Source organism: Lycium ferocissimum, chromosome 9 (genome assembly GCF_029784015.1).
Source record: "Lycium ferocissimum isolate CSIRO_LF1 chromosome 9, AGI_CSIRO_Lferr_CH_V1, whole genome shotgun sequence".
Classification (NCBI taxonomy): Eukaryota; Viridiplantae; Streptophyta; class Magnoliopsida; order Solanales; family Solanaceae; genus Lycium; species Lycium ferocissimum.
This window is the reverse complement of record NC_081350.1, coordinates 47,219,067-47,240,549: the sequence shown is the minus strand read 5'-3', so window position 1 is coordinate 47,240,549 and position 21,483 is coordinate 47,219,067. Positions and strand designations below refer to the sequence as shown.

Here is a 21,483-nt window from a genome sequence, read left to right as displayed (position 1 = left end):
TTTACAAGAGTTTGTTTATATAATCAAACTAACTTTTGGACCTGGAATTTATCTTTAAAACCCAATTGTTTATAACATAAGAGTAACGTTTTTGACATGGGCTTAGGCCCAAATTTATGTTCTTTTTTCTGAAAAAATGGTTAAGGTCTGTTGGGTTTTTGGCCCAAAATCTTATTTCTTCCTTTAATTACTGGGCTCAGCCCAAAACATGTTTTCTCTTATCTTTTTCTGAAAATTTTTGGTTAAGTTGGGCCATAAATATGTGATTTTAGGTTGGGCTTCCGCCCTCAAAATTCCTCAATCTTTTGTCTGAATTTAGTCCAGAAAATATGTGCGTTTTTGTACACGAATACACTACATATGTATAAAAATCGTATCTCTCTTTTTTTTTTTTAATCCAAAGAAAGAACTTATTTCTGGCATTTAAAACATATTATTTACGCGCATTTTGAAACTTATTTTTTTCTGCCTGGACTTTAAAAGAAAGCTTTAAAAAAAAAAAAAACTGAGTTAATAAAAAAAACGTTCCTCTTTAAAAAATGTCAAGCCTGGTCTTTCTTTGTTTAGGGAAAATGATAACAATATTTTGTTTTAGTAAAATGAAAGTAATCCTTTTCATTCCTTTACTGATTTGTTTAGCCATTTTTTATTCTTCTAGAAAACGTTTATATTAATCCGGGCTTTGAAAAAATCATATTGGGGGGCCTAAGGTCGAACTAAACAGCATATGTACCGTTTACCTAAGATTCTCATCCAAACCATAAATGATTCAATAATAGTGTGAGTTTGTTTTACAACATGCAAATACAACACTTTAATCAATAAAGGAACTACCATGATGAAATTTAAGGAAAGAGGGATATGCTAGGGGTGTACCAAACCCCTAATGGACCATTTTTACCCATGGTTGAGCCTTCATGTCATTCTCACCCATGACTGGGCCTTCCATAATAGTAGCTTCCCTTTTCCCTTCTTGGACTTAATAGTTTTTGAAAGAAAATTTCCTATTGGGGTGGCTGGACTTCAGCCCAGATGGCCATGCAGTGAGAGGGGGGAAAAGGAAAAGGAACCAAATTAGTCTATGTTTGCTGAACATATCACTAGCATAATTATACGCATATATATATATATATATATATATATATATATATATATATATATATATATATATATTACAAGTGCACAATTAAAGGACTTGATCATACACTATTGGCTTCACTGAACTGCAACTCATACCATACCAAAGGGAAAAGGTTGTCACCACTCTTATTCTCAACGCCGCACAAGTTCCAAGGGGTTTCACGAACCCCAGGCATGGCTGGACATCGCGAAATGGCTAGACCTATCCCTCCAAACCACCTCAAACTCCCCAAACCAGTTTTGCCATAGTATACAATCAGAGCCCCAAAGTTGTGCACAGGCATCATCACATAGGGAAGTAATTTAAATACAAACAAAAATAAAAGTAAACTCAAAGTCATGACAGAGAGGCTGGGGTAGAAATTGTAATGAAATGATGTATAAAATGACATAACAACTTCAAAATACTTAGTCAAATAAGTGATACAAACAAACGATCTTCTTTTACTCATGTATACATGCTGCCTATAACTGGCCCATTCTCTTATATACACATAGTATACTTATGATATACACATGTGATATGTATACCAAGTGTATACCATATGTATATTCCTCTTCCTTTTCATTAGCCTATGCATATTCTGTGTATATCCACACTCTATGTGTTTAACTTTTAGCCTCAAGATCATTTCATTTATCTGATTAATCCTTATTCCTCAGAACAATGTTCAAAGATAAAACTAAAGCTAATTCAAAACTGACTTAACTCTTATACATATCCAATAAATGATTCACTTACACAAGGTTAAGGAGACCTCATAGTAGTAAGTGTGAGAAGCTGGCTTAATGCAATTACGAAAACACAGTAGGGAGAGGCAAGTAAAGAGAAAAAATTCTATAACTTATGATCACCAAAACAGGGTTGGAACACCAAGAAATCTGAACTAAAACAACATTAATTTGAACTAAGACTGTGCAGATTTATATTCCCAGGAAACCCACAGAAATGAACCTTTGTTTTAGTCAAACAGTAGTAAAAGCATATAGACAACAAGATTTCATGTAGATTGCCACTTGAATAAGAAAGGAGAAAGGACCAGCTATGTATGTCACCAAGTTTCACAAAAAAATGGCATAAAGTTTAAAATAATTCTTTGCAACTCAGGGTTTTTTAGACTCTTAAAAAGATACTTGTTATCAACAGCCTTAAAGTAGTCCATTTTCCTTAGAGAGAAAGCAAAAATCACCCTATTGAAATAACCAGTTTCTTCTTCTTAACTTCCTAAGTTCCCTTTAGACATTCAAACAAGTTAACTTTTCCCACCCCTTTCTATTTCCAACCTTTGATAAAATGGTGAGATTTAAGGAAGACCAATGTACCCTCATGACAGGAATGCCCCCCATGATTCATAGGATGTGTCATGACACCCCTTATTTGGAGGGTAGGTACTATGAGTCAAGATAAGCTTGACTCTTCCCTCCCCCCTATTTGAGGTGTCTTGAAAAGACCACCCTATGCCAAGTGGTTCAAACTATTTTAAGAGTACTTACCACATCCTCAAACAATAACATTAAACCAATTTCATCTTATCACCATTTCATTTTTTGACACAGACCCAGTGTTTAGTTATCTCATCCCATAGTTCTAAACATGATAGGATTTTAAACACACCAATAGTATAGAAATAAACCTTATTAAACAGAGTACTACTTTACCTTTTAAATCCCAAGTTTACACTACAATGCACATTAAAGTCTAAATGCAACAGTTCAAGTTCAAGAGCAAGGATCCTCACCAACCTCATGTTAACCAAAATTTCCTCTTCCCAAATTCAAACTAAGTCTACCACACAATACAGACAGGTTTAAACATAAATGTATCATATAGGTTTTTGAACATATTCATTCTAAAACAAACAGAAAAGCAAGCAAGTTGAGCTCTGAAACATGAATCTAGGTCCCAATGGATAACTTACCCTAGAACTTAGTTAATAGCAGTTTTTTTTTTTTTGGGTAACATATATGCGAATATTACCATACCAACTAACTCAATCCTTTACACACAAAGAGCACCTCATACACAGATAGGCCTCAAGCATAAGAACGACACCAGCTATCAACAAAACAACCTAAAGTTCTATAGTACTCCTAGAAAACAAAAATATGCGTTAACCTATCTAAGTACAAATTCTCTGTATAAATCCCTTGCATCTCCTTGCCCATTTTGTATTGCTAAATGCTTCCACTCTTTCTTTGATATCGTTTTTGATTTGCTAAATGTATTGTTAATAGCAGTTTTTAATCCCTTTAATTATGGCAGAAGATGTGACAGACCCTCTGTAATGACCCGTTTGGTCGTTATTGCATTTTTATCGTTTTTTCCCCGTTGACTCATCCCCCAGCCTTGTTAGTACTATTTTGATCCACGGGGACTGGTGGCACCATTCCCTAGGCATCGTGTTGGGTTTTGGAATGACTTTTAGAAAATTTGATCTTAAAGCGAAAATTGTTTGACTCGAAGTTGACTTTTAGGTAAACGTACCTGTAATTGAATTCTAACAGTTCCATTAGGTCCGGAGGGTGATTTATGACTTAGTGGTGTCATTGGTTTGGTTCCCGAAGGGTTCGGGTATGATTTGGGTCATTAGTTGAGAAACTAGTTAAGTTAGAATTGGAGTTAACTACGGTCAACATCAGGTCAAGATGATCCCGTGTCGATGTTTTGAAAGTTCCAATAAGTTTGCATGATGATTTTGGACATGTCCACAAAGTTTGGTTAGATTCCGATGAGTTTTGGATAAGTTTGGGTTGTATGGTGATAGTTTTCGATTTCGACATCGATTTGAGCATAAATGGTACCATATTGAGCAAACAACCTTTGATTCGTGTTTCGACTGAACCATTATATCCGTATCGTAATTTTGGAACCATAGCAACTGAAATCATCAGGTTTCGACATCGTATGAGGGATTGATGGTCATTTTACTAAGAATTGGGTTGCCAGATTTTTCAGATTAATTACGAAATTGCCACTGAATTCACATTTAAAAATCTGCACTATTCCAAATATTGAAACCAACATATCTCCTTCATTATAAGGTCAAATGGAGTGATTCAAAAGCCTAACTTGACTGGAATTTCACAAGGAATCCATTCGAGGCATCAAAAGCAAGTTTTGGGATCATTTGGCACCAGAAACGAGGCAGAACAGCTGGGCATTTTTGCTATTTAATGTTGTTTGGGTTTCTCTCATCTTGAAAGCTTGGGTTTGGGAGAATTCAAGGATGTTCTTCAAGTTTCTTCCATGGGGTAAGGTCTAAACCATAATCTAAGTATTTTCCTTTAATTCATTCCCTTGGTTTAAGCTTTAACCCATGATTTCTAAAGTAGGAAATTGGGTTTCATGAAGAAGGTTCAATGGGTCTTTCTTGAGAAGTTCATAAAATTGGTTAGACTTCCTAAGTTGCTTTAAATGATGAAATTGATTGGGTTTATGTTGGATTATGATGTATCTAAGGTTGTTAATCATATACCTTCCATTATTAGTGTTGAATTCTTGAATTTAAGAGTTAGGGTTTATACCCAAAATTGGGGGTTTTGCTTAGATTTCGAAATTAGATGGATCCTTGAGTTAATTTAGAAATTAATTGATGGGTTTTGATCACCTAGTATTTAATTGGATAATTTACCCCCAAATTTCTCGTTTTGCCCTTGTGGGCCCTATTTTCCCAAATTCTAGGGTTGGTTTTGACCCAATTTGAATGATAGCAATATAGGTATCGATCTTTATGATTTCTAATCTAGATTTTGAATATAAATAGACTTTCTTGATCTCGAGGCTCAAGGAAAGGAAAGGCTAAGGTGTGATTGTTGGTGATATTCTTTGTTTGGCCTTCTAGGTAGGCTATGGCTTACCCTTGGTGAGACTTTGTGTAGCGAAGCATATATTTAGATGATATTGTCAGAGAAATCATGTAAAGTTTCGGGTATGAAGTTGGGTTGGATATTGTCTTAGGTTAGGCCCTGTTGTGTGATTGGGGCTAGCCACCCCATTGTGTTGTGACTTGATTTGTTCTAGTGTTGTTGGCTTGATGCTTCGTGGTGATAGTAGATATCGGAGACTATTGCTATATCTGTTCATGATATTATGGTACCTCACTTGTTGACGTTGATATGGGGATAGTATTTTATATGACTTGTGTAGTCTTCCATGATATGGTTGGCGTACCCATGCTTGGTACTTGTGATATTTGATCTGATTATTGATGTTGATTCATATATTGCAAGCATTCTCATCTCTCATGATATACTATTGATACATTGTTGATACTTGATGAAACACTGTGATGAGCTGGGCTCAGTTTGCATGAGAGTGATGTGAGAAGTCGGATATTCGATGGTTGTCCCGGAATCATGGATTGAATGGAGTGATGTGAGAAGTACGATATCCGATGGTTGTCCCGGAATCGTGGATTGAGTGGAGTGATATGCGAGTCCGATATCTGATGGTTGTCTCGGAATCATGAATTAAGTGAGTACATGGACTTCACAGGTCCCTCATGGGTTGTGCTACCGGGACGTCGATATTTTCGTCCGGAGTACATGCGTACACAACATTGCATTGCATTTGCATTCATACATTATTGCATTGCATTCCATTATGGCTTATATTGTGATGATCTGGTGATTTACTTATGTTGTTGGGTTCGGATTGGATATATTGAGACTTCGCACACTTGGGTTTAGATGCTTCCACCTAGGTAATGACGTGTACTTGGTTTTGTTTGTGGTTGACTTATACTTGTTGATTTATCTGCTTATCTTACTTTATTGTCTGAATTATGTTAGCTATACTTAGTCGGCCGATGATACCTACTAGTACTGTGGTTTTGTACTGACCTGCACTTGCTGCATTCTTTTATGAATATAGAATTCCAAGTTGGATCTACTTCTGTTTCTCGTGGCTAAAAGTCACTCCAATATTTTCTTAGAGTCTACAGGGTGAGCATGAGACGTCCGCCGCCTTGAAAATTCTTTTTATTTATGTCTTATTTATTATTCCGAGACATATTTGAACTTGATGTATTATTGATATTCCAGACTTATATATTTTAGTTAGATGCTCTTGTATGACCAGATCAGATACTGGGGCGTATTTCATTTACTTCCTCATTTTCTTATTTATATTATAATTGTGAGACTTTCGCTATTTTACTTCTTCCGCTATTTTCTATTATTTGTGAATATTGAGTTAAATTGGTTTAATCAGTTCAGAGATATCAAAAGAAAAAAGACGAAGGGGGGTTATTCTGTCGAGAAAAAAGGGGGAATGCGCATTTGCTTGAAATAGTTTCCAAATAACTGTTTTGCGCCTTTGAGCCCGCATAGAGCCTTTAATCATACCTCGCCGAAAATCTGATTGTTGCGAATAGCTTATTATATGTTTAATTTAATAAAAATATAATAAAAAGAAGTCTATTTTGTCGTGTATCCTTTTTTATTCCCAGATGAAATAAGTAGAAGGGAGATAATGAAATTATGTGATTGGGTCTTCCAAAAGCAAAGGAACGATCCGTTTTTTAGTTAACTGAGATGCGAAAAAAAATTTCATTGTTCCTAGATGGGTATAAAACCGTGTTAGAATTCTATGAACGGAACAAAATAAAGTTGGGTCGAATGAATAAATGGATAGGGCTGCGGCTTCAATTAAATTATAGGGAAAGAAAAAGCAACGAGCTTTTGGGTTCGCTTACCGAGGTGGGAAAGGTAGGTGCCCACACGACTTAGTGAAATGGTGTCGTGACACCCTCACATTCAGTTTTAACCTGATTTTAGTAGCATAAAATCTCATGGATTCCCCAAGGCATGATAAACTCTTCCTAACCAATCCTAAGAACTCTGCGAATCCCACAGTCATGGGAACAAGGACAAGGAAACCTCAGGGTCCTGAAAGAGAAACAGGATAGGGTGAGGTCATCACCTCCCCATCCCTCTCCTGAGTCTTACTTTCAGTAAAAAGGGATCAAAGGCCCCACTGGTCACTACCTCCAGTTCATGCCTAAGCTCACCTTTTACTCTCCCAAGGCAATCTCATCTCCCTACCTTATCCTCATGCCTAGTGGCAGTCACCAAGACCTTATGGTCAATACTAGTTTGACACTACCCTTAAACCAAATTTTATCCAAACACCTAGTTGACCACACAAGTTAAAAATTTCAATTAATTCAATCTAAGGTCTCTACTATGCAGACTATTTTGAATTCCCTTTAGACATTACTGCTTTGGAAAAGTTTGAACACCTTAATCATTTAAAAACTTAAGTTCAGACTGAGCACCAGCCTTTAGACTCAAATGACTCATTTTCACTAGTTGATTAATCATTTTTAATAGCCAAGAGCATATTAGGACTCAATTACCCTTTTTTTTAACTCCACTAGACCTCTTTTGAAGACTCAAGCATGAATTAGACATGAAAAGGGGAGGGTCTGATAACATGAATGATCAAGACCAGACTCTGCTTAAATGAACAACCATGACAAACAATCATCCTAGTTGTATCTAGGTGTCCTGATTCATTTTAGGTGATTTTTACAACTTTATAAACCTACATTAGCTTCTAATGGATCATTTGGGAACCTGTTACCAAATAAATGAACCTTAATCCCAACCTTCATTTTAAAACTTCCATATCATTGCTTCAAATTACCTTTAATGTATAGCATACGACTACTCAAAGTTATTTTAGGCTGATCCAAGCATATTCAAACAGGCTTAGGTAGACTCAGACCATTCAAATGTAAACAAACCCCTTTTAATCTTACTCTAGTGCGTTAATCACATCAGAGACTCCTAGAAGTATGCCTAGATTCTTTAAGCCTTATTTCAGTCTAATCATGATCCTTATTTTATCCTAATCATAACTCATGCTATCTAATTGACCTAGACAAAGTATACAGACTTATGAAAACCGATTGAAGATTCAAATTTGACATAGTCTCATCCAGGAAGTGGCAACTGCCTTAAATGATTCAAGATAGATCATCACAGTACCTTAGCCATCTATTACATTCAAATAAGCTCAATACTGATTTAAAAGTTCACTAAATCACTGTTATGAATCATGTAATCATATTTTTGTCATGTTTAAAGTTTGAGCAACCAAACAGGAAACTTCAACATCTAATAAAGCACACAACAATCTGTTCATCCATGTCTATAGAACAACATCAATACATTATCTAATCTCATACATTCAGTCCATATCAGCAACTAATTACTAATGTTAAGCATGTACTTTGAAAATAAGGAAGCAATCTCTACTTCCAAACAATCTAATGAACCTTAAACATTACCTAGAACAACACATTATCACTTAATTGAACCAGAAGTAATCCAACAACAAACTAACATCAAACAGGCCACTATCACATAAACTAACTACTAAATAACAAAAATAAGCAAAAAGGATAAAATGTTACCTTTTTAAAGTGCAGCCGTGGTCAAAATTGAACTTGAAAGCCTTTTGTGGTTCCAAAACCACACTCAGACACAACGGATCGAAAACAAGAAAGAAAACAAATTTTTAGAACTAAGAAAACCTCGACCTAAGTCAAAGTCTTTAAAAATTTTATACTAACAGGCTTGAATTCGAAGTTTCTAGCCTCTTTTAATTTTCCCAATTTTTTCCGACCATTTTTTCATGGTGGGGGTGGGGTTCTATTATAGAACCCCAGAAATTGTTCAAACCGTCCAAACATCGATGTGGGACAAACAATCTTTCCCAGAAAATGAACTTACAAAGCAAATCTATGGCTTAAAATGACTTATCAACAAATGAGCGGCCAGATCTGAGCCTTATTCGACTCGATCCAAACCCTTCACCCCCAACCAATGGAAATCAAGAAAATGAACACAATACAATAAAAATCAGATAATAATAGTCAATTTTGACTAAGTAATTTCAAAGAAAAACAAAAGGAAAAGAAATTGTTACCGATTTTGGAAAGATATAGGTAAAAACAACCTTTGAATTAATTCTTTGCACATAAATAACACTGAAAAAGCTGTGTACTTCACACTTGCACTGTGATTTTTTCCATTTTTAGGACGATAGAGAGAAGATAGAGCAGGCAGCGGGTTAGGGTTTTGCAAGAAAAAGGAAGAGAGAGAAAGGGAAGGGGAAGGGGTTGTTTGGAATGAGAATAAAAGGGGATATACCCCCTTTAATCTGCATTGACCGAGTTGGGCCGGGTCTTGGCCTGTTTTGAGCTGGACTCGATCTAATTTTTTATATTAAGGCTGGCCCCTTTTTTTTGTGTATATATATATATATATGTGTGTGTGTGTGTGTGTGTGTGTGTGTGTACCTAGTGTATGCATGTGTATGTATACCTAGTGCACACATATACACATATACCTAGTGTATACTTATATATAGAGAGAAAAAATAGATAATTTGATAATTAGATAAAAATTAAAATTGATTATTAGTAATAATATTTTAATTATAGACAAAATTAGAACATAATTATCCTATTAAAATAATTTAAAAATGGTCAACTGTGTAAATGGGCTTAAAATTGTGAATATGGCCTTAATTGATTTTAGTCGAACTGATTATTTCAATTATGGCCACATTTGGCCTTAATTGATTTTAATCTAACTGGTTATTTCAATTATGGCCATATTTGGCTTAATTAGTACATTTAAAAATTAAATTGCATTAATGACCTTAATTAATTTAAGCCAATGAATTTGGTTATTTCAATTAAGGCCATTAAGAGGCTAATTTTACAAAAATGACCCCAATTTCCTTAAACCATGAATTGGTTAAATTAATTGTGGTCATAACAAAATAATTAAATAATTTAAACATCAATTTGCAATAAGGACACTTAGTTGACTAATTAAAACATTTATAGATAATTATAAATAATTTTGACAAATTACACAATTATGCAAAATTAAAGATTAAAGGGTGAAATGGTTAATTATTTAAATTGCTCAAACTCCTTGGATTGAAGGGAATAAAGTATTTGCTAATTTTGACTTTTTTGATAATTTAAACCGTTAAATAAGTGATTATTATTTTAAAACAAAATACCCTTTTTCTTTTGATTAAATCTAACAAGCATCTCATAAATGTCATAAAAGTACTAATTAATTTCTAAATAAATTTGTGATGTCATGAAAAAACCTTTTCATCAATTTAAAGAGTAAAATATTGATCTGAATAATTTATAAAAATTATTTAAACCCTTTAAGGTGCATAACTCATTTTATTTATTTCCAAGGATTCTGAGTAATTAAAATTAATTACAGGAGGTCAAAAATTAGGTGCCAACAAAGACGAGTCACCAACAAAGGGAATACAAAATCACTGGCCTCAGTGAAAAGCCTTGCAAAGAGCTGACGTCAGTTTGTTCATTATGAATCCTTTTTGCCTTTTCACATTTTGGGATCGATTTTCGAGAGAGAGAAGCAAATCTTAGTTGTTTTGCTTTTTAGTTTCAAATTAAAGCTGAAAGGTGGGAAAGGAGCAACCGTTGAGGTGGTGAAAGTTTATGATTATTTCACCGAACATCTCAAAATTCCCTAGCGAACTTCTGCGGATGACCCTTGTGTAAACGTTGGGAAGCCTGCACATCCAAGTTTTTTTCCCCTTGAGGTACTAGACAATTCACACCGATATTAAGGCGAGATCTTAAGGTTACATATCATATATATATATATATATATGTGTCCCTAGTGTACAACAATGTGTTGTCTGGTCCTAGAGAGTATGCAGACTTTCACTAAGGTAAGCACAATACCTTTAGCCCGTATCACTTATATATATAGAGTCACATAAAAATAGATCCGCAATTTTGACCCTCTTCGGGATTAGATCTCAATTAAATGATGTTAAAATTGATTATTAGTACCGTGAGTCCGTATAATATTTTAATTATAATATAAATAACCGACAAAAAGCATTTTTTGTTATTAAATGCAATTGGCAAAAACTGGTCCTTCGAACGGAAATGGAGCTTTTACAATAACAAAGTAGGAATCTTTCTTAACACTCTCTCTTTCTTCCCATGATATATCAATGCTAGTCCTCTAATTATGGAGTCTTACCCACACAGGAATTGGTCCGTCCACTCAAACTAGAGCAATGGGGAGTAGTGAACTTATTTCAATCTCATATGATTCATATTTGGGATCTAATTAGAGCGTGGACAATTTAAGGACTTTGAGTCTATGATGCAACGTAAATACACACATCGATAATCATATGTTTGCATTGTTGACATGTTCCATCATCCATGTAGGCCATCAAAGAGCCATCTTTTATCCTTGAAAGATGAGTTTAGAGATTTCCTCTAAACCATGAATTGGTTAAAAAAGTGGCCGAATAACAAAATAATTAAATACATTTGTACATCAATTTGCGAGTCGTGGTGGCACCTACACTATCCCCCCCGAGTAGGCGAACCAATTAAAACAAGTTAAATAGAAAATTAATAAATAATTTTGACAAATTACTTTAAATACTTATCATAAATTAAAGACAACCCCAAAAGGGTCAAATGGTTACATAGTATGGAATAAAAGTCCGAAAATACCCGAGGCTCAAACTCGTCCGTCGAATACGAAAAGGGAATAAAGTAGGTTTCGGGCTACGGATTTGACTTTTTTGAAGATGTTATCGCCCACGGGTGTTAAATAAGTGATTATTATTTTACTCAACAAAAGTGCACCTTTTTCTTTTGATTACAACACTAGTACAAGCATCTAGGCCGATAAATGATTAGATAAAAAGAAGTGGAAACTAACAAGTAGCAATTAATATGGTCACATATAATATATACACGTAAAGTGTAAAGGAATCATGAAATCAACCTTTTCATCAATTTAAAGATGACCAAATATTGAGTGAATGAATAATGCAATGCAAAAACCTCTCTACTCCACTCGTACACACCCTTTCAAAGCCATAACTCATTTTATCCATTACTCGTGCTCTCGGTAGAAACCTCGAGTAATTATTAATTAATCTGAGTCTCTCTCGTCACTCTCCATCTGCCAACAAAGACGAGTCTCTCAATCACTCACCTCACCAATCATCACAACAATAACATGGAAAGCGAGCCATGCATGATATCGCCTCAATAATATCACCAATATAAATCAACAAGTAGAAGTCATATCACCGTCCACTATTCAATTATCAATATTACCATTCCTTTTCATTTGATGAGTGAACTAGTATGTGATCGGAAATACAAACAAGTGATAATCACATAAATAACACATTTGGCGACAAGCCCAATAACAAGGCCGACAAAACCAAAAGGAATTCACCTTCACTTTATGCCCGAAGGCCTATCATGCTATTTCATTTCTACAACTACATACGATTCTCTAATCGCAGTCTAACTAAAGTAGACCGTAACCGACCTTAATGTAAACGTTGATGCCACGAACAATCAAACTAATGCCTTCCCTTCCTCGAACGATCAAAATCTATAAAATATGCGATCTACGTTGAATACGAATCTAAGGACTTTCTATATTGCTATATTTATATTCGAAACCCAAAACACACCCCAAAAAGGCGTTTGCTGGGCCCACAAGGGCAAGATTGAGATTTTATTGAAAAATAATTTTACCCATTATCTAACGATCATATATTTTTTAAAATTGGTGAATTTCATCCATAAATGGACTCTCAAATCATTAACTCTCATTTCTTAGGACTAGAACTCGAAACCTTTAATTTACCCCAATATTCAATTACTACACCCACTATATAAAAGAAAATAATAATAATAATAATAATAATAATAATAATAATAATAATAATAATAATAATAATAATAATAATAATAATAAACATCCGATAAAAATGTGAAACCGAAACTAAGTTACCAAACCAATACATGAGTTAATATTTATACAAATATTTACAACGAATGCTCTGCAAATTAGAATAGAATTATATCATAGAGAAGTCTTGTCCAACATACTATAATATTGTTATTCCCAGTGCCTATGAAACAAAATGCTCTGCAAATTATAAGAGAATTATATCATAGAGAAGTTTTGTCCAATATAATATAATATTGTTATTCCCAATGCCTATGAAACAAAATCATTACCCTACAATTATTTTGTCCCCAAAAGATCCTTATTTCACTATGTAATAAAGAATTAACTTTTCTCCTCATCTTGATTCGTTTCAAGAAGCATAATTATGGAACGAAGTTGTGTAATACCGAATATGACGTAAACTTGGAAATTCTACTTCAATGGGGGTTAATGTGAACCCTTGATGTTACGCCGTTTTCTCCTTAATGCCAGAAATATTTTAATCCCTAATAACCTCTCTAAAAGCCGAAATATGGGGTGACTTGTGAGTCCTTTCCTTCTAAAGAACTAAATTTAAGTCCTTAATTATTCAATCTATGTAAAGTGATACTGGCCCATTATCCACTAATTAACTGACTACCCCAAACTATACTACTACTACTACTAATAATAATACATTCACACACATTAAGATATATTCCAAAAAAAAAAATTTCCATCAATTATATAATCGTGCTAACTAGAGTTGAATACCATTAATGATGAAAAAATGCAGTATTTTAATGAAAAAGAATTTACAGAAACTCTTCAGTTCCTTCTCTACATTCTACCAAAGAGAAAGAATTGTGGACTTTACGGTTGCTTCCACAAAACCAACCAATCTCGTTTCCTTTTGATTTTAGCTTTATAATTTTATATCTAACTGCTGGAATATCTTTATAATTGTCTATTTGGTATTGAAGGCCCCTAGAAGAGATTGACTTTAGTTCAATTTGGCATCACTACACAGTGCATTGCTAGTACTAGTCTCAATGATCATCGGTACCTTACCCGTGTGCTGTTGAAGATCAATGTAAAGGTAAGGTTGAATTGAAAAAGCTTTACCCCAATTATTAGTGACTCTTTACTGATTAGACGCCTCTTCCATATCTGATGCTTCTTTGCAGCTGGGTGTTTGAATTTCTGCTTGCCTCATGAGCTTGTACAACCTGAACCGATGTCACGTCCAACTATGATTGTCGGCATGGGTGTCTACCATCATTTTGGATGCTACCATCAACTCGCATCGGTAATAATATTATTTACTGACTCCATTTCAATTTATTTGTCTTACTTTCCTAATTAGTCCATCCCGAAAAGAATGTCTCTTTTCTTTTTTTGGCAACTCTTTAATTTCAACTTTTCACGTGGCATGTTTAAGACCACAAGATTAAAGGGCATTTTGGTACATTCTACATATCTTTAGTTAACAACACAAGATTCAAAAGTCTTCTTTACTTTCTTAAACTCCGTGCCAAGTCAAAACCGGACAAACAAATTGAAACGGAGGGAGTATTAATTTCAGGGAACTTAATTTTATACCCGCTTGCTTCGCTAGGATAGCACTGATTTTGTCTTTATTTGAGATCATTAGGTGGTTAGTTCTAGACAGTGGCCCCGCTCTTCAAGCTATCGAGCAGTTGTTTGTTCTCAGGATAATTTGCTGCGGACAGTTATAAATTGTTTGTATTTACCAGTAGACATTGGTACAGATGACGGTATTTTCAGGCAGTTTCTAACTAAAATTCTCTACAAGTATAAAGAATGCCCTCTCTCTGTTGCTTAAGAAGTTTGTCCTGTTCTTTCAGGGAGCTGTTGCTGGACTTTTATTTTAGTTCTAAAGCTCGGGAACCTAAAGATATTGTAGTTTTCAGGTAGAATTTCTAAAAACTAGATAACGGCTTTGATTCATGCACATTAAATGGTAATCATTAATTATCAAGTTGTAATTGATGTATAGGGATGGCGAGTTGATCAACGATGATGGCATACAAGATGAGCTTGATGCAATGAAGAAGGTTTGAATGTGCAGCTTAGTTTTTCAATGAGACCTATTCTTTCTCTGATCACCAAATGTGAAACATATTGTCTATAGGCCTGCCAACATTTGGAGCATAGTAATGGATGGATTCCATGTTTCACAGTCATTATTGCACGAAAGAACCACCACACTAAGTTTTTCCTCTACAACTCAGTGGACAATGTTGCTCTAGGTTTGTATTTTTAGCTACCTAGCTTGTGTTTTTAGTGGAGTATAATTTAATTCATTGGTTCTGTAGAAAACTTTCTTGAAATATCTTTCTATATAGGCAGGGACTGTGGTTGACAGTACAATTTGCCATCCAACTAAGAATGACTTCTTCATGTGTGCTCATGCTGTGCCTACTGTGAGTTTCCGAAACCTTCTTTGAGTCTGCCTCTGTGATTCATACTAATAGCTTCCATGATGAGCTTCTATCATCTTTGTGCTAATCAGGGAATAGCACGACCCAGACACTACGAAGTTTATTGTGATGAAATTGGATATTCAACAGATGAGATGCAAGAACTGGTCCATTCACTGTCTTAAGTGTAAGCAAGCAATTTCCTTCTATGAATCGATGTTCAAATCCTTCCTTGAAAGGTTTTATTTATCTTTTCTACTACTGCACTGCAGGTCTCAAAGAAGTACCACAGCCATCTCTGATGGTAAGAATAATCATTATGTTTACTAGTGTAGTTTTTCAGGGATTATGATTCTTCACTGTGAGAAGGGTCGGGGTTTGAAACTTCTGCATGCTTAGAACTTAACATTTAGTTCTCCTAATGTTACACACTGCTTCCCCTCAATTACTGAAGATCAAAAGTCGGCAAAAACATATTATTCTTTTGGCTCACTTTCCTAGCCCGAGAACTGTTAAAAGATTGATCAGAATATTATCACATACTGCTCCTATGCTGATCTTATGAACTTTTTTGTGTTTCTTAATACGTTTTGAGCAGTTGCACCAATACGTCATGCCCAGTTAGCAGCAAAACAGATGTCACAGCTTCGCAAAGCTGAAAATGCTGATTATGTGCCTCTGCTACACGGGAAAGCGCGCAGTTCTATGTTTTTCTGCTAAGTCTTACTTTTGGATAACACATTTAGAGAAACTAAACTAAGTGAAATTTCTGGTTCTGTAATATTGAGATTTTCGAATGCGTCACTAGCAGTACTTTTCACATATGTCGATAGCAGTACCATTCAAATGTTTTGGGAAACTAGTAGAATTGACAATCATTGATTAAATAAAGGCTACCATCAGAGGAGTTAAGTCACACTGTTTAGTTAGGAGAGCTCATTTTCTTTTTAACGAGTCAAAGATGCACATTTTGAAAAAGTATTCATTCATAAAAAACTTTAAAGTACATACACTATTATGATATCTTTACTTGTTTGCACTTGAGGAAAATATTGCTATTGGGATAAATTCAGCAACAATTTATGCGACATCTTTAGTGTACTTGGAGTCTAAATTCCAAACAACCCTCGTTGGCGCTCTGTATTGTTACTCCATATTTGACAATAATCTAGTTCTAAAAATAGATCAAATATAACATATTTCCTACATAAGAGACCAAAAACACACGTTTCAATCAATGAAGGTTAATTATGCTTTATCAAATATCAAAAGGACTAAAATAAGGAATTTTTAATCATTAAATGATAGAAAACTGCTATTATTCCTATTCTTCAAAGACACTTGCAAAGTTGCACATAAGTAAATTTTTTAAGAGAGAGACGATAACATAAGATTTAGTTGGCGCTAATTTGTTTGAAATTCTCCAATAATTGTGTTCACAAACTCGGTCTTTGAGTTTAAGAAGGAAAAAAAAGTTTGTTTGGGCCTTTAATTTTTTTGCAAAAGAAAAATAGTACTCCCTCTGTCTGAACTTATGTTATACACTTTCATTTTTATTAGTTACACAACATGCTTGACAAACTGAATTACAAACTTAAAATACAAGGTACGTTTACCACCACAACATACATTTTTCACGAACTAATTACAATAGAAAAACAAAGATAAAAAAAGATTCACTCAAGGGAAATAGCTTAAGAAATTTCCTCTTAGTTTATGAACGCACATTGTTTTCTAATTTCACCCGATTTCCCAGTAAGGACTCCAATTTTGCCCATATTCACCATTGACACCCCAAAATCCTTAAAAAAAGTTGATCCAGAATTTAATTGGCCCAAAACATAAGCTCTTGTTTGTTTATCTGTAAGAAGTGTCGCATCAGATACAAACAACCCTCTTCTTTTGCTAACCAAAGTGTAATAATCTGTGTCAAATTTTGTGGAACTTCCAGGGTCCATTTGAACTGTAGTGGTAACATCATTAGGCTTACATTTGGTCTTCAATTGGGCTATGTAGTTTTTGTCCATGTTTGGGTCCATGTCACCTTTACCAGTAAAATTGTACAAACGGCCACTGAAGGAAAAGCAATGTGATACCCCAATAGTATGTCCACCTATATATGAAATAAATTAGGACAACATTAAGAAAATAATATAGAGACATTAATACTTCTGGTCCCCCAGATATTTATAATTCTAGTTTTGATCCTTGTGATATGTGATTAAGAATACATAATTTTCAATTTACTAAGTAATGTGTGTTTCCGGTCCCTTTGTGTACGAAATATGTTACATTTAGACTATTTTCAGAACTATATTATCTTCAACTATGGAATGACGGTACAAATTTAACATAATGCATGGATAGTCAAATGATGTAATAGTATGTAGTTAGGTATAGTTTGTGAAGATTTTAACAATAGAGGGTGGAGTAATTGCAACGTGGTACTGGAGAAAATGCAGAGAAGTGTGTGAAATATGTCTCTCCGCTATATCTAGAAGTTGATCTGGTATCTTTCTCAGGGTACTCAACAACTAGAGTCACCTCCCTTTGTCTTTTTTATCTTTAGTCGGGGGGATTAAAAGCGTACTTTTCAATTAATTACGGTTAAATATTTTGTGTCAAATATCACAAGGATCAAAATTATTATTTGTCGATATTTGAAGGAATGAAAGTGCAAATTTCCCAAATTCCCCAAGAACATTCAAATCTGAGGATTTATATTTCCTGAACTTTAACTCTTCCAGCTTGCTTCACTTTAATTGTGATGCAAAACATAAATATATATACCTGATAGAACAACAAGATCTTTTACACTTAGGCCCAATCCACCAAATGTTGTTCTCAGAGTAGTGAAGTTATCAAAAGGAGTTGGCAATTTTGTTGTGGCTTCTGACATAATTGAGACTCTCCCATCTCTTCTTCCCAGTTGTACTTTCCATGTTGGTCCATTAATCTGAAAACCCCGTAATTAATATGTTTAAAGAAAATAATTCTGCATGAACTTCATTGAAATTTCTAATAAATGGGATTGAATATACCGTACTAAATAAAAATATATGATTTTTTTTAAGGCGGACTAAAATTAAAGTTATGTAACATAAATTAAGATAAACGAAGTAATAAATTAGTTACCAGTGACACAGCATCACGAGCTGCTAAGGCTACAATATCAGCACAAGACACAGTGCCAGGACATTGTTTTTCTAGAGCAGATTTTGCAGCATCAATCACTTGGAATCCTCTCAAGCTTAGGTTAGCAATTGCATCTTTCTCAGCTTGATTACTTTTAGTGGAATTAAGTAACACTGAACCATCACATCCCTGCAAAAAAGAAAAATTAAAGGGATTTTATCTCCATTTCATTAAGCACTAATAAAAGTAATTTAAATTCTAGTTTAACTTATATAGTGTAAAGAAATTTGACTATCCTATCATCTTTATGCTACCAGCTAGAAAATATAGAGAACATGCAATACTCTTGAATTTTATTTTTATTTTGCTTAATTAATGTTGGTCTGAAGTGAATTTAAATTGAGAATAATGGTCAGTTAGGATTCATATAGCCGATCCCGACTTATATGGGGTTGATGTGTAATTGTTGTTGTATCATCTCACCTTTACATGTTGTAATAAATAATAACTTATTTTATTTTCAAGATTACAAGTGAATTTTTATGGAGGATTACCTGTAAATATCTTTTGGATGTATGACATGTTAATGTAAAATTCATATACATTGCTGGTGTATATAAGTTAACTCAAACGATTGGATAAATGAAAACTCATTTTATTAAGAGTTTAAGCTCTATATGCTAGCGTAAAAATATCTACACAATCTAATCACCTAAAAGATAACTACAACTAACTATATTTAATAACGTTGAATGATAATCTAAGAATAACGGGTAAGTAACGTGTTATAACAGATTAAATGGCACTAATCGTGTAAAAGATTTGTCACACCGTCACAATATATAATTCAAATCCAAATATTATACAATATTTTACGTGGGGAAAAAAATCAAATACACAGAGATGGTAAATAATTCATTTAATAGTGGTGCTTACCCTAACAAAACAATCATGAAAGTGCATTCTCAACAATGGAGCAGCGAGAGTAGTATCACGAGAAACGGAGCCAGCAACAGCCTTTCTCACAATTGCCTCTACATTTGGACATGTTTTCTTATAGTATCCTATTTCAAGGCCTTGTGAATTAACAAGCCCCAACATAAGTGCAATATAGATTATGAAAATTGAAAGAAACTTCTTTAAAGTTGCCATTTTTTTCTTTGGCAAAATGATGAAGATATTAATTAACCTCTCTTGACTTCTTGTTTGAAGTGATGTTTGTAAGTTTGTAACACAAATGCATGCCCTTTTAAATTGGAAGGATATTTGGTGACATATCAATCCTTCGATTACCTAAGCTAGTATTTAATTAAAATTTTGAGTATTAATAATTGGCAGTTAGCACCTCCCACGCGAATATACTGTAGTTGCCAATATTTGCAGAATGGACTGTCAAACAACCCCAAGAAAAACAGAAAGGACTACGGAGAGCTTTCCTATGAAATAGATGGGTTGTTTTTTTAAATCAACTTGACGCTAATGTTGTGTTTAGGGGTGGTAAATTAACCCCTTGGAAGTGTGATCCATTCAACTTGTCTAAGTTTGAGTGGTTAATAAAGCGCCCAATTATTATCTCTGTCCATCTTGATCCACTTGAATCCATGTCATCTAAAAGTTGGGTTGATTTGGGATAAGTACATATCCCAAATTGAGTCATGAGAAACCTTGTTAAATATTTAAATAATTTATTCTGTTTGATATAACTTATATATAACTATAATAAAGAAGAAAAGTTTTATTAGCTTTGTTTGGTAGGTAGACAAGTTATAAGGAAAAAAAACAAATAAATCAAAATTTAGTAAAAGTTTGACGGGTTGAGTTATGACCTTTTGTTTAGCCCATCTCGACCCAATCTATTTTAGCTCAAATAACTAACTTTAAACGGGTTTAGAGAATGACTTATTTATTGATTCAACCCATTTTTTACATTTTCAAATTCAGTCCAAACTGCTCATTTATGATCCTAATTGTGTCGTTCAGGAGAGTATCATCAACCCTAACAAGTGCCAACTATGCAAGAATGCTCTTAAGTGCACAAGACCGGTTTAAGGATATGAAAACAGAAATTACTAAATAGAATAACTTGGGACAGTATAAAGTGTCTTCTATGTATTAGTAAAGAACCTTTAAGACTTTTATTTTTAGTTTTTATACAATAAGGATCATTATATTATATATTTGTCCGTACAGAAGGTCACATTTCCAGGGTACGTAGTAGGGGTTGTATCCAAGGGCCTTTACAATATGATATTTATTTATTTTTCTTTGTAGTTAAAAGGTTAAGATCAGTGCATGTGTGTCGACACGAGGAAAATAATATTCTTTTTGTAGCCCTCTTCTTTGGAATAGTGACAAATATCTATTTTTTTGGTGACTCTTGTAATATATTAATTACAAGAGTCAATTTTTGAAACAGTTTGAAACTAGATATATAATAAAGAAATATGTAACATGCATGTTTTATAAGCTTAATAGATATTTAGCCAATCAAACATCAAGTTTGTACTTTGTAGCGTTGAACTTTCTCTCATTTGGAATCTGCAACCGACCTGTCGGTCCCTATGCAAACATACATAAAATGTTTTTTTTTTTTTTTTAATTTATGTTTATCAAATATATAAAATGTTACTAATCAAATATAATATACATGAATCTGTGTTGATTGATTCACAAAACCAAACTTCTTGTTGGACAGTCTCTTTTGCGTATCAGTATTTATTTATTTATTTACTTCAAACAACTTAAGTACTTTAATATGAACATTAAGGACTCATATATTTGTACTTAATTATTCAGATATCAGTGATTAATTAAGTGTGTTTGTTCTTTAGGTCTTACTTTTAATCATTAAAATTCCAATCATTAAGTGACTTTATCTTTTCTTTTACTACCACTTAATTAATTGTTAGCAACATATCTGATAATTACGATCTATAATAAAGTCTTAATATAATAATGATGTTATATAATTAAAGATTTCTGCAAAGAA

At 33.8% G+C, this 21,483-nt stretch overlaps 1 protein-coding gene and 1 long non-coding RNA gene across 2 annotated transcripts; one reads left to right on the top strand and one right to left on the bottom strand.

Annotated features, from left to right (window-relative positions):
• Positions 1–14,479: 14,479 nt before the first annotated feature.
• Positions 14,480–16,062, top strand: LOC132029292 (uncharacterized). The gene is made up of 6 exons (XR_009407764.1): positions 14,480–14,849; positions 14,936–15,188; positions 15,289–15,362; positions 15,452–15,546; positions 15,632–15,663; positions 15,958–16,062. It is a non-coding gene; the product is annotated as an uncharacterized LOC132029292 (long non-coding RNA).
• Positions 16,063–16,860: 798 nt separating this feature from the next.
• Positions 16,861–19,684, bottom strand: LOC132029291 (peroxidase 27-like). The gene is made up of 4 exons (XM_059418605.1): positions 19,431–19,684; positions 18,495–18,683; positions 18,150–18,315; positions 16,861–17,472 (listed from the first exon to the last, which is right to left on the bottom strand). Exons 1-4 carry the CDS (start codon positions 19,644–19,646, stop codon positions 17,069–17,071), a joined length of 975 nt encoding a protein of 324 aa, XP_059274588.1. The 5' UTR covers positions 19,647–19,684; the 3' UTR covers positions 16,861–17,068.
• Between the last annotated feature and the right edge of the window lie 1,799 nt (positions 19,685–21,483).